The sequence below is a fragment of the Quercus lobata genome, chromosome 12 (genome assembly GCF_001633185.2).
Source record: "Quercus lobata isolate SW786 chromosome 12, ValleyOak3.0 Primary Assembly, whole genome shotgun sequence".
In the NCBI taxonomy this organism is placed as follows: domain Eukaryota; kingdom Viridiplantae; phylum Streptophyta; class Magnoliopsida; order Fagales; family Fagaceae; genus Quercus; species Quercus lobata.
The window spans coordinates 7912552-7924786 of NC_044915.1; the positions used below are offsets into that span (position 1 = coordinate 7912552).

The window sequence follows — 12235 nt, forward strand, 5'->3', positions numbered from 1 at the left end:
AAGGCAGGGGTGGGGGAGAGGAGTTTGGATGTACGTTTCACTTGGGAATTTAGAGGCAGATTTCCTTCATATTTCGGAATCCAATAGACCTTCAATGGAAAATGGGGACCGTATGAGATGGAAGTTAAAGGAAAATGGGGATTTTGACATCCATTCGTTTTATAATGAGTTGCGAGGTTGCTTCTCTATCAGTCTTTCCTTGGAAAGTTAAGGCCCCTCGGCGTCTCTTTTTTTGTTTAGACTACAGCTTGGGATAAGATTCTCATTAGTGATAATATGACTTCTAAGTTGGGTTGGGGTGTACATGGGTGTGGTTTATGGAGAGGAATCCACATGGGTTGGGAGACTTTTAGCAAAAATACTCGATTTGAGATTGGGGTGGGGAATAGAGTGAAATTTTGGCAAGATTGGTGGTGTGGGGATCAACCTCTTCAATTGACCTTCCCGGTTTTGTACGAGATTTCCGTTAATAGAGGATTCTGTAGACCATCCCTTGACAAGGTAGGGGGTGGGGGAGAGGAGAATTTCGGATGTATTTTTCACTCGGGATTTGAATGATTAGGAGTTGGATTTAGAGGTGGGTTTCCTTCGTATTTTGGAATCCAATAACCATCAACGGAAAATGGGGACCGTATGAGATGGAAGTTAAAGAAAAATGGGGATTTTGACATTCGTTCGTTTTATAATGAGTTGCGAGGTTGCTTCTTTGTCACTCTTTCCTTGGAAAGGTATTTGGAAAGTTAAGGCCCCTCAACGTGTCTTTTTTTTTTGTTTGGACAGCAACTTGGGATAAGATTTTCATGAGTGATAATATGACTTCTAAGTTGGGTTGGGGTGTACAAGAGTGTGGTTTATGGAGAGGCATCCATATAGGTTGGGAGACTTTTAGCAAAAATACTCGATTTGAGATTGGGGTGGGGAATAGAGTGAAATTTTGGCAAGATTGGCTGTGGGGATCAACCTCTTCAATTGACCTTCCCGGTTTTGTACGAGATTTCCGTTAATAGAGAGGCTTCAGTAGACTTTTCCTTGACAAGGTAGGGGGTGGGGGAGAGAGGATTTTGGAAGTACGTTTCACTCGGGATTTGAATGATTGGGAGTTGGATTTAGAGGTGGATTTCCTTCGTATTTTGGAATCCAATATACCTTCAACGGAAAATGGGGACCGTTTGAGATGGAAGTTAAAGAAAAATGAGGATTTTGACATCCGTTCATTTTATTATGAGTTGGGAGGTTGCTTCTCTATCAGTCTTTCTTTTGAAAGGTATTTGGAAAGTTAAGGCCCCTCAGTGTGTCTCTTTTTTGTTTGGACTGCAGCTTGGGAAAAGATTCTCATGAGTGATAACATGAGAAGTATGGGTTTTGATTTTGTTGATTAGTGTGTAATGTGTAGCTGTTGTGGAGAGACTGCGGATCATTTGCTGCTTTACTCTAAGAAGGCTCATCGGTTGTGGAGCTTTGTTTTTAGTTCTTTTGGGGTTTCTTGGGTTTTACCAAGAACGGTTTTAGATGTTCTCTTTGGTTGGAGAAGCTCTTGTCAAACATTTGGAATTTAGTTCCTTTGTGCTTAATTTGGTGTATATGGAGGAAGCGTAACCGGCAGACATTTGAGGACTTGGACAGTTTAGGAGACCGGCAGCTTGTTTCTTTTAGTTGTTCTCTATTTGATTGGTCTCGGGCTTGGGGACTCACATCTAGTGACTCCCTCCCTTTGTTCCTTTGTTCTCTCCTCTTTTGTAATTAATTTTCTTCTTTGTTCTTTCTTCGTTCTTCCTTGTAATATTTGACTGCTTTGTGCTTCTTTTGCTTAAAGTAGCTTTTTCTATATATATCTTTCTTATATCTTAAAAAAAGAAAAAAAGAAGAAGAAGAAACCTATGAGGATAACTGTCCATGAATCCTGGACTTTAGCTTATGCATTTAAAGTTCCTTTCCTCAAAAAGTGCTTCGTTCTTTCTCTCTTTTATTTTAAAATAATTCATTATCAGGTTTTTTTTTTTTTTTTTCCCCTTCCATCATTAGAAATCTTGTGCTTTCTATTAATTTTATCTAGTGTAGTGAGCTGTTTCAATGGTGAGGATATTCGATGGTAGTGGATATATCAGTAAACTAGTCTTTGTTCACATTTTTTCTTCCCATGAATGCCTTTTCTAAGACATTAAGTTGTTTGTCTAGTTAATGCACTATGAGGTTTTGTTGTTCACAGTTTTTCTTCCCATGAATGGCTTTTCTAAAACATGAAGTTGTCTAGTTAATGCACTATGAAGTACTGGGATTATGCCAATATTAATTTCAATTGCACTATGGGAGTACTAACATATGGACATGGATACACAAACAAGTTTGATGTAAAATTTCAATTTTCCATGATCTGTTGGAGTCTCAAACAATGCTTTTTATTTATTTATTATGGTGTCCTGCACGATAGCTCTTGAAACCAACATATTAGGGACTATCTTTAATCTTTAAAATCTTCTCATGTGCCAATGAATATTTATTTTCTGTAAACTTTCACTAAAGCCATACCTAGGTAAGTCAGAATTATGAAATTGCTTTCCAAACATTATATACCACATTATCTAATACTTAGATTTTCCATGTTGAATCCCTCCCAAAACGGATCAATAAAGGATTCAAAGGAAACAACGTGATGGGAAACATCACTTGCGGCCCCCTTTGAAGATTTATAAGAGGCAAGAGGAGGTTAGTTTTGGTGCCCAAGCATTAATTTGGGATGTTCTAGATGATGGAGAGCTTTCTTGAGAGATTGCATAGCTAATCAAAGTTGAATTGAGTCTTGTTTGTTGTTATTTTCTGCTGATTCAGTTTTAATTAAGCTTTACTAATATATAGGTAATCTGATAATTTCTATATTTTTTGGAATGAGCTGTACCAGAGGCCCATGGTCTTATTATTATTATTTGTTTTGTATCCTTTTTCCTATTTGTTTTAGAAGTTCTTAATTACTTTTCTTTAATATTTAGGAGTCCTAGTTTTTCTAGGAAAGGGATTGGCAATAGCGTATATTAAAGCTTTTATGTAGACAATAGCTTCGATGGAGAGATTGAATCTGGTGAGATTCCAGCAGCTTCTTAAGCTTTGAGGAGGTGATTGTGACGCAGGACAAAGGCCTTAATGGGCTTTTAGAACAATTTTGATGTAGGATCTTTAGAAATTTAGCTTTACGTTAGGATTTCTTATGAGAGTTTTAAGGTTTTCTTGGATAGGTTTTGATGTTTAAGGTTTTAGGTAAGGTTAAGTCATAAAAAAGTGTATCCGACTGAATTTGATGGCTGTTTAGTGTCAACAAAATGAGTAGAACAACAGTGAAAATGACAACCAACTCTCTAATTGCTTTACCTTAAACCTTGAAGCCTTTTCTTCTCTTCCTCTCTTCTCTGCTACTGCTGGCATGATTTTGAGATATAATTACCTGTGTGTTGAAGCCTTGTAGGGGAATGACATTATTTGGCTTTCACAGATTTTGGCAAAGGGGAATGACATTATTTGGCTTTCACAGATTTTGGCAAATCATGTGAACAATGTGCCTAATGCCTATGGACAAATTTAGCTCATATATTCTCTCATGTGAACAATCTTTTTCCCCTATTCCTTATTACTCTGATATTTTGTCTAATGTGTTACGTGCTTTTGTTTGGCTATCATGGGTTGTATTACAAATATTTACTCATGATCATGCAGTTGGTTTTTACTTCATACAGCGCTGATGATGAAGACTATAAAGGTTATGAGTACAGCCTTTTTGGACATCTTTCTGAAGTACGAATTGTTTACTTGAATCGATTTATTCAGGAGGTAATCTACTTCTAGAATCATTTATCATGTACTCAAATTCTATCCAACTTCTCATATATCTTTAAAATGACATTTAGGTGGTTAGTTATTTTATGGGTCTTGTTCCCAACAATTCAAAACCTGTTGTCAAGTTAAAGGATCAAGTGACAAATTCAGAGAAGTTGCTTACAGCTAGTGAAATTGAAGGATCACCTGCAGTAAAATTGGACCTTTCTCTTACAAAGCCTATAATATTAATGCCGCAGAGGACAGACAGCCTTGAGTATGTGTATCTTGGCCCTATACTAATTAATGCATTCTAGTGGTAGTGATATGACACATAGTCTAACTGTTTGAGTTCTCTATTTTACAGCTACTTGAAGCTTGACATTGTTCACATAACTGTCCAGAACACATTCCGATGGTTTTGTGGACATAAAAGTGAAATGAATGCTGTGCATTTGGACATATTAACAGTTCAGGTGAGGTTTATTGCATATATTTTGATTGAGTGAGTGGTTTCAATAAAAAGGGGTCACAAATGTAGTGGCAGGGTCTGGATGTTCCCTTAGTGGGTTTGATGTAGCCAGAACAAGGCTGCAAGATTGAAAGGTTTGTTGTAAAACTGCAGATAGAGTGGACAGTTAGTAGGTTAGGCCCAACAAGTGGGATTTTAAATGGGAGATAGAGTGGAGGAGACAAAGATCGAACTCATGACTTCCTGATACCATGTTAAATTATTGATTGTCCCAAAAGTTTAAGCTATTGGGATATGGTAAATTTAATCATTTAACCACCTGCTTCTAACACCGTGAAATACAATTTGCAAAACAAAAATTAACAAGCAATGCTAATACCTCCAAAATAACTTCTTATAAATTTCTAGACATCAAAATCTTCAATTTGTTCAAAGAACTTAGTTGGCATTTCATGCTTACATCTGGGTGTAATCTCTAAATAAATAAAAAAAAGAAAATAGAAACCTTGATTAATATTGTATTCTACAAAGAGGTTTCTATCTCAATCAATAATAAGATAATAAACTTCAACACTATAATAGTCTATATTTCAATCAACCTCAATATAATAACTGATTACGAAAATAGTAAATTATTTAAGTTTAATATTAAATAAAAACAAAACCTAACTTAAAATCTAGGATTTAAATAATTTGTTACTCAGCTACACAATTATAAAATTGAATCTCAAAATTTTTATAAATCATATTTTTCTTCATTTTTTTCTTTTTCTTGCTGGTTACTTAGTACACTGTCTGTGTGCTTTGGTTCCTTGTATAATTTTCATTTTTCTTAGATGAAGCATTATTTACTTATCAAAAAAGGAAAAAAAAATCCCAATCCTGAACCTGCCTCATGAATCCCCTCCATATAATCACACGCTATTGTAGTTTTTTTTTTTGTTGGTAATCTCAAACAACTCTATAAATGAATCATTTAATGCCTCATCCATGCACTATACATCAAACTAGTGCTGCTCTTTTATTTCATCCCCAATTCTAAATTTAACATATGTAGGAAAAAAAAAGAAAAATTCCGCATCCTATTTCAGTCCCCTTCCAGATTACAACCCCATGTGAGCAATGGACTGAGCTGAAGGTAACCTCCTTCCTGCTCCCCATATTTCATCACTGCCAAGTGTTTCCACAAGTGATCTGCCTTATGAATAAAGCCTGGAATAATTTTCCTAGCAAAGCGAAGTTAAAGGTAAATAACTTCCTAATACTCAAGCCTCTTGCACACGGTGGAGAACACACCAACTTGCAAATTCACCAAATGAAATCTCCTATCCTCTCCCTTGCCATCCCAAAGGAAATCCTATTGCAATCTCTTCAGCCTGTTTGCCACCCTTACTGGCATAGTGAATAGGGACATGAAAATAAGTAGGTAAGTTCAACAAAGTGCTATTTTGAGTGAGTTTTCCCGCTTCTGAGAGACATTTTCTTCCACCTAGCTTACTTATTTTCAGTCTTTCCATTATACAATTCCACGAGGATTCAACTTAGACTCCAATGGTAAGCCCAAGTCGCGGGTAGGAAAAGTTGCACGTGGCTTAATGAAAGCTCTTTAAGCCCCCACCTTTTGTTTGGTGATCATACGACATTGAGATCTTCTGCTAAATACCACGTCCACCTCCCATCTCCCTTGACTGTTTTAAGTCCTCTCATATTCTCACCCTTTCCAAACCAGATCAGCAGACATCAACAAGTCTTAGCACAACGTTTGATGTTACACGGATCAAATAGAGGAACCAAGAAGATAAAAGGAGCTAGAGTTTGCAAACCCTATCTTAGCACACTGTTTGATTTTAGATAGATCAAATAAAGGAAGCAAGAAGATAAAAGGAGCTAGAGTTTGCAAACCCTATCTTAGCACACTGTTTGATTTTAGATAGATCAAATAAAGGAAGCAAGAAGATAAAAGGAGCTAGAGTCTAGAGTTAGTAAAACCTACGGTATCACCTTGTGGTTAAAGAAGGGCCATAAGAGCTGCCATTAATTAAAATAACTTCTTAACCTAAAACTCCTGAGCCGGTTAGCTTGAGTGGTACCACTGCCTCTCTCCCATGGGAAGAGTGGGGCTTCAAATCCCGGGGGCTGTAGTCCCCTTAAAACTTTCTTTTTTGGGGGGGGGGGGGGTTACTTCTCGAAGTATATGGCACCAATTCAGAACTTCTAGTCCTCAACATCAAGTTAAGGAAGTAAATCAAGGAAGATTTCAAGCATTTTGGGTGTTCAAAGTAAAAATGATATCAAAATTGATCTGATGTCTCAGTTGTTGCATCGCTATTTTGTTGCCTTTTGACCTTGTTTCTTGTGGATAGGTTGAGGACATCAATTTAAATGTTGGTACGGGAACAGAACTAGGTGAAAGCATAATTCAAGATGTGAAGGGCATTTCTGTTGTCATCCAAAGGTCACTCCGTGATTTGTTGCATCAAGTACCAAGTACTGAAGTTGCAATCAAGGTAATAAATATCATGGTTATTGGGCTGATCTTTCAAGAGCTTATTGTTGTTTACTTTGTTAATTTAAGATGGTTACAGTTCATGTAAGGACTTAATATCTACCTTTATATTTGACATTATGCTTTTTCAGATAGAGGAACTGAAAGCAGCTCTTTCTAGTGGGGATTACCAGATTATCACTGAATGTGCACTCAGTAATATTTCAGAGACGCCACGTGTTGTGCCTCCACTGAAACATGATTCTCCGACATATTCAGTTGATGCTGTAGAAACCATTGTTCCACAGGATACAACTGGTGTTGTATCTGAAACTGTAGACACCATTGTTCCACAAGATACAGCTGGTGTTGCATCTGAAGCTGCAAATGGGGAAGCCTGGATTGTGATAAAAGTGTCAGTTGTTATAAATCTGGTGGAATTGAGCTTATATGCAGGGTCAGCTAGAGATGCATCCCTAGCTATTGTGCAGGTATTTTATTCATTAATTTGTAAATCTACTCTTAGCGTTCCATAATAATATTGTAATTTTTTGTTGTTGATATTTTGAAGTTTTTTTATTGTAAATTCTATCCCATGAATGGTTTAAAAAACTCGTCCCAATTTGTTAAATAAGCCAGTATATGAATATAATTGATGGGAAATCAGTTGTAAACAATTTGATCAGTATTGGCCTTTCACCCAATATTTAAACCTTTTCAGATCCATTTACTCCATCCTTCGGCTGTTTTCTTCCTGAACCATATTAACTAAAAACATGACCTTCATCCTCTGATGCAGTTCATTTTTAAAGCTAGTTGTATGCAATAGCCTAACAGTTAGTTAGAGATGTTTGTTAAGCTTTGGCCAATCACATGGCAGCCACATGGTAGGTTCTTGTAACTAACTTTCTAGCCAATCAGCAGCTTGCTTATGTATCTATAAATAAGCAAGGCTGCCCTCATTGTAACTAGTTGAATTTGAATCTAAGAAATCTCTACCTATGAGGTATTATTCCTAGAATGTGTCTCTTGAAGAGCTAGTTCATTCTTTCTTTTCTCTAAGCTACTTAGCTTTCTAAAACATGTTTCCTTTTCACCATTTTTCCTCCATCATCCCCATCTTTTGCCTTCCTTTATTCAGTGGACATAAGTTTTGAGGTGTGGTCTTCTTTTCTGTGTGGACTTGGCTCAGCTCCACACAGTTTAACTTCATTTTAATCTGGTGAAGTTTCTCTTGGTAAATACTGACCCACCAATGGACTAAAGCTACTATTCAGAAATTGTTTAGTAAATTTGGACACAAAGCCACTGTTTTGAATGGAAAATCAGTAAACAGTGAAACCATTATATTCGTCTCATCATAAAATATTGAGTTTTCACATGACCTCTACATGAGGTGCTCTTATATCCATAGCTGTATCTTCTCTTCTGACCAAGTCATAATCAGATTAAGAAGTTGATGCTTCCTTGGCTTGTGGAACATGCATTAGCATAATGTCGTTCCCATAAGTGATCTCCATCTAGGATTGGAAAAAGTTCTCTGTGCATGATAAACTACCACTTATGTGTGTGTTTTTCGTCCTTTTTCCTCTGTGTGTGTGTATCTTCCTTTTTTAAGTTGTTTTAAATCAGGATGTTCATTACATTTTAAAGTTTTCATTTATTTCATCACAGTGATTGTATATAACATTTTTTGGTTTCATTTCTTCTGCAGATTAGTGATGCTTGGTTACTCTACAAGTCTAACACACTAGGAGAAGGTTTTCTTTCAGCAACACTAAAGGGTTTCACAGTGATTGATGATCGTGAGGGGACTGAACAAGAGTTTAAGCTGGCGATAGGAAAACCTGAGAACATTGGTCCTAGCCCGCTTGATACTGTGACTTACGATGAAAACCAGCATGTACTTGATGCAAATGAATTTAGAGAGAATGATATAAAACCACTTCCTACAATGCTTATTCTTGATGCAAGGTTTAGCAAGCTGTCAACATATGTTTCTTTGTGTGTCCAAAGGCCACAAATGCTTGTTGCACTTGATTTTTTGCTGGCTGTAGTGGAGTTTTTTGTCCCATCAGTAGGTAACATGCTGTCAGATGAAGAAGAAAAGAACTCTTTACATGTAATTGATGCAATCATTCTGGATCAGTCAACTTACAGGCAACCATCTGCTGAAGTAACTCTCTCTCCTCAAAGACCTTTAATTGTTGATGATGAGAGATTTACTCACTTCATTTATGATGGCAATGGTGGAGTATTGTCATTGAGCGATAGACAAGGATTGAATCTCTCATCATCTAGTACAGAGGCTATCATATATGTGGGAAGTGGGAAAAAATTGCAATTCAAAAATGTAGTGATCAAGGTATTACGCATTACCTAAATGCTGCTTTAGTTTACTTTCAATTTAAATATATAAGTATAACACTTGCTTCTTTAAAAAAAAAGTTTAAAATAGAAAACAGATACTTTCCCAGAACTTTAACTGCTTTTCATTTTGTTTGTGAAGAATGGCCGGTACTTGGATTCTTGTATATTTCTAGGAGCCAACAGTAGCTATTCTGCTTCAAAGGATGATCAGGTCTACTTGGATGAAGAGAATGAAGTTCCTCACACAAGCTCTTCAAGAGAAAGTATTAATGATGTACCTTCTCAAGATACGATGGCTGACAGATCGACAGAGTTTATCATTGAATTGCAGGTCCAGTATCTCATAATTCCGTATTACTCTGAATTCATCATAATTTTTTCTACTTGATTCAAAGGTCGGTTAGAGTTCTTAATTGTAGTTGTGACTTGGTCGTAATAATTACCTTGAAGATAAATATGTTAGTGAACTCTTTATAACGAGTGCACTAAAATTTCTGTCCATGTCTAACATGGCAAAAAGGCCAAAAAAGAGAGAACTGGGATAAATTTTTTTTTGTTCATAAGTTGTAAAATTCATCAAAAAAGTGCAAAACGGATGCAACCCTATGTACCAGGAAGCATACAAAGGAAGTTTAAAAAATAAAAAAGAAGTGTATATTATCAACGCATTAGACTAGGCAAGCCAAAGAGAATGTACAGCTACTTCAAAGTAGAGTATAAATTTGAAGACAAACTCCACTAATATAATCAAACGCATTAGGCTTTGCTTGGATGAGCTCATTTTCACCTCAAAAGAGTACAACCTTTTAAAGTATCACCTTATGCAAGGTACAGTTGTACTTTTAATAGTAAAAGTTTTATTTTTTATCTATTATAAAAGAGCATTTAAATTCTATATTAAATAATATATAATATAGAGGATCTAATTATATTTATTCATGTAATGAATCTAATTTAATGTAATTATTAATATAATGATAATGAATGTATCATTGAATTGAATGCGCAATCCCTGGATTTCTCTCACATATTCTTTTTTCTGATCAAGAGATTCATAACTAGAAAGTTTTTCTGGCCCTTTGTGAATCAGGGCTAAAATTCCCGAAATCAGAAATGCCAAAATAGGAATAGCACTTGCTATTATTAGAAATGCCCAGAAAATATCATATTCATAAAGTAGAAACATAGACAGACTCCTTGCATGCGGAAAGTATGCTAGATTAGTTGATTGGAATTGGAATGAATTGTTAGGTCATCCATAACTCTTTAGTTAAAACAAAAATTCATTTTGATCTTGTGTCTACCATTTCACCACCAATGCATTTTGAAGGTGACTTGTATTCCATGAATATGATATCTATGTAGTGTGATATCTAACTCACTTCCTTTTTTCTTTGTGAGTTTCGCGAATATCCCCATTCATAGGTCTGAGATCCACATTTATAAATTGAAAGGTCTGAATGATCAACTTTGCAATCATTTGTTAGAATCAATAGGTCTTCAAATCCTGCATTTGAAAAGGGGATATAATTCACATGGATATAGTAAGTCTTGCTTGGGCTTCTTTAATGGTAGTCTTTACATTTTCTCTTTCACTCATATTATGGGGGTAGAAGTGGACTCTAGAGGTACTACTAATTGAGTGGAGGAATCAAACTCAACCCACATCAATTGTTTTATAGCAAATCAATTTTTATTTTACTTTATTTGTTTTTGGTTTCCACCTCTTTTTTTTTTTTTTTTAACTGTTCAAAGAGAAAATGGTTATGTTATTAAGTGGATATAGACTTTCTATGGGAAACAACATAGACATAGTGGTTGTCCAACTAAATAATCCACATAATAAAATATTGTCTTGGGCAAGTCACATATTGCTTGTTACTGCTTATTTTATCATTTTTTGTATTATTTTAGAAATTTGATTTATGCACACAACTTTGAAAGTCATGATGATATTACTGAGGAACGTCTATCATATATTTTTCTTCTCATTTCGGGCAATTAGCAATATTTTTTCTGTGGACTTCAGAAATCTATCTCATGTAGCTTGAGAAGGAAATTTTGATTACACAATAAAAATAAGCTCATCTAAACACACAGGGAAATGTAAATTCATTAATTCCCCTCAAAGCAGTAATAATTATTTTTCCTACATATGCACCGTATTGAGCCTGATGAAATAGCTTTCCATATTTCACGATTGCTTCTCTTGCCAAAATATCCTTTCTAACGGGATAGCAGAACAATCACTAAGCTGTGCATTAGACTAGGCAAGCATTTTTTTAATGATCACATCTCTTGAGAAATAAGCATGACATTAATGACCGCATTTCTTGAATAGTTTCACAACCTAAAAATAGACATGCCATTGACTCCACATGACTCTTACACGTATAACCAATGTGTTAAAAATTGGACACCACCACCCAAAGCAACCAACAAGCTGGTTATTCCTAAAAAGCTGGACAGAACAAAAATAGGCTGGGAACAGTTCAAATGACTGTTGAACCGGCCAGTCTGGTTACCATTTTCCAGTTGAGGGGCTGTTCTAGCATTCAACTCCTCCACTGGTGATACGACCTTGAGCTGCACATGACTAGTCCACCGGAACTTGTGCTCTCTCTCTCTCCCTCTCTCTTCCTGTTCACCAGTGAGTAAACTCCTCCAACCACAAATGACTTGATCTCTCAAAATCACTGATTTTGAAAATTTTCTACAGGTAACATATGCCAGTGATGCCACCCACCATCATTTCTGTCATGGCATTATTAATCATGGTTGAGGGGGCCATCAGAGCTTGTTTTCATGGTTACTAAGAGTTTTTAAATGACATACTCTTTTGTTATTTTGATGTAGGACAAGGGGGAACAAACAAAATCTGATTTAGAACACCTGGGGCAGATCTGGTATAGCTTGGGTTAGGGTTGGGTTTTGGTGGGGAATAGGCTAGAAAATAATAGGGATTATAGGGTTTCAAGGGGGCAAGGGTTAGTAGGGTTTGGGAATGAAAACAAAGGTGAAATCAAGATTTGGGTTGCTTTGAACAGTGCTGTGAACGGTAACCCATGAATAGTAAAATTAAAGAAAAGATAACTTTCTAGGAATCA

General features: G+C 36.0%; 1 protein-coding gene across 1 annotated transcript in view; it reads left to right on the forward strand.

Moving 5' to 3' along the window:
* The window catches only part of LOC115971846, a 95093-nt gene that overhangs the window by 42460 nt on the left and 40398 nt on the right, over nt 1-12235 (forward strand). The window contains exons 27-33 of the mRNA XM_031091922.1: nt 3703-3816; nt 3894-4078; nt 4169-4277; nt 6637-6780; nt 6911-7249; nt 8473-9123; nt 9268-9459. Of these exons, the coding sequence (XP_030947782.1) occupies nt 3703-3816; nt 3894-4078; nt 4169-4277; nt 6637-6780; nt 6911-7249; nt 8473-9123; nt 9268-9459 (1734 nt within the window). The remainder of the gene's footprint in view (nt 1-3702; nt 3817-3893; nt 4079-4168; nt 4278-6636; nt 6781-6910; nt 7250-8472; nt 9124-9267; nt 9460-12235) is intronic.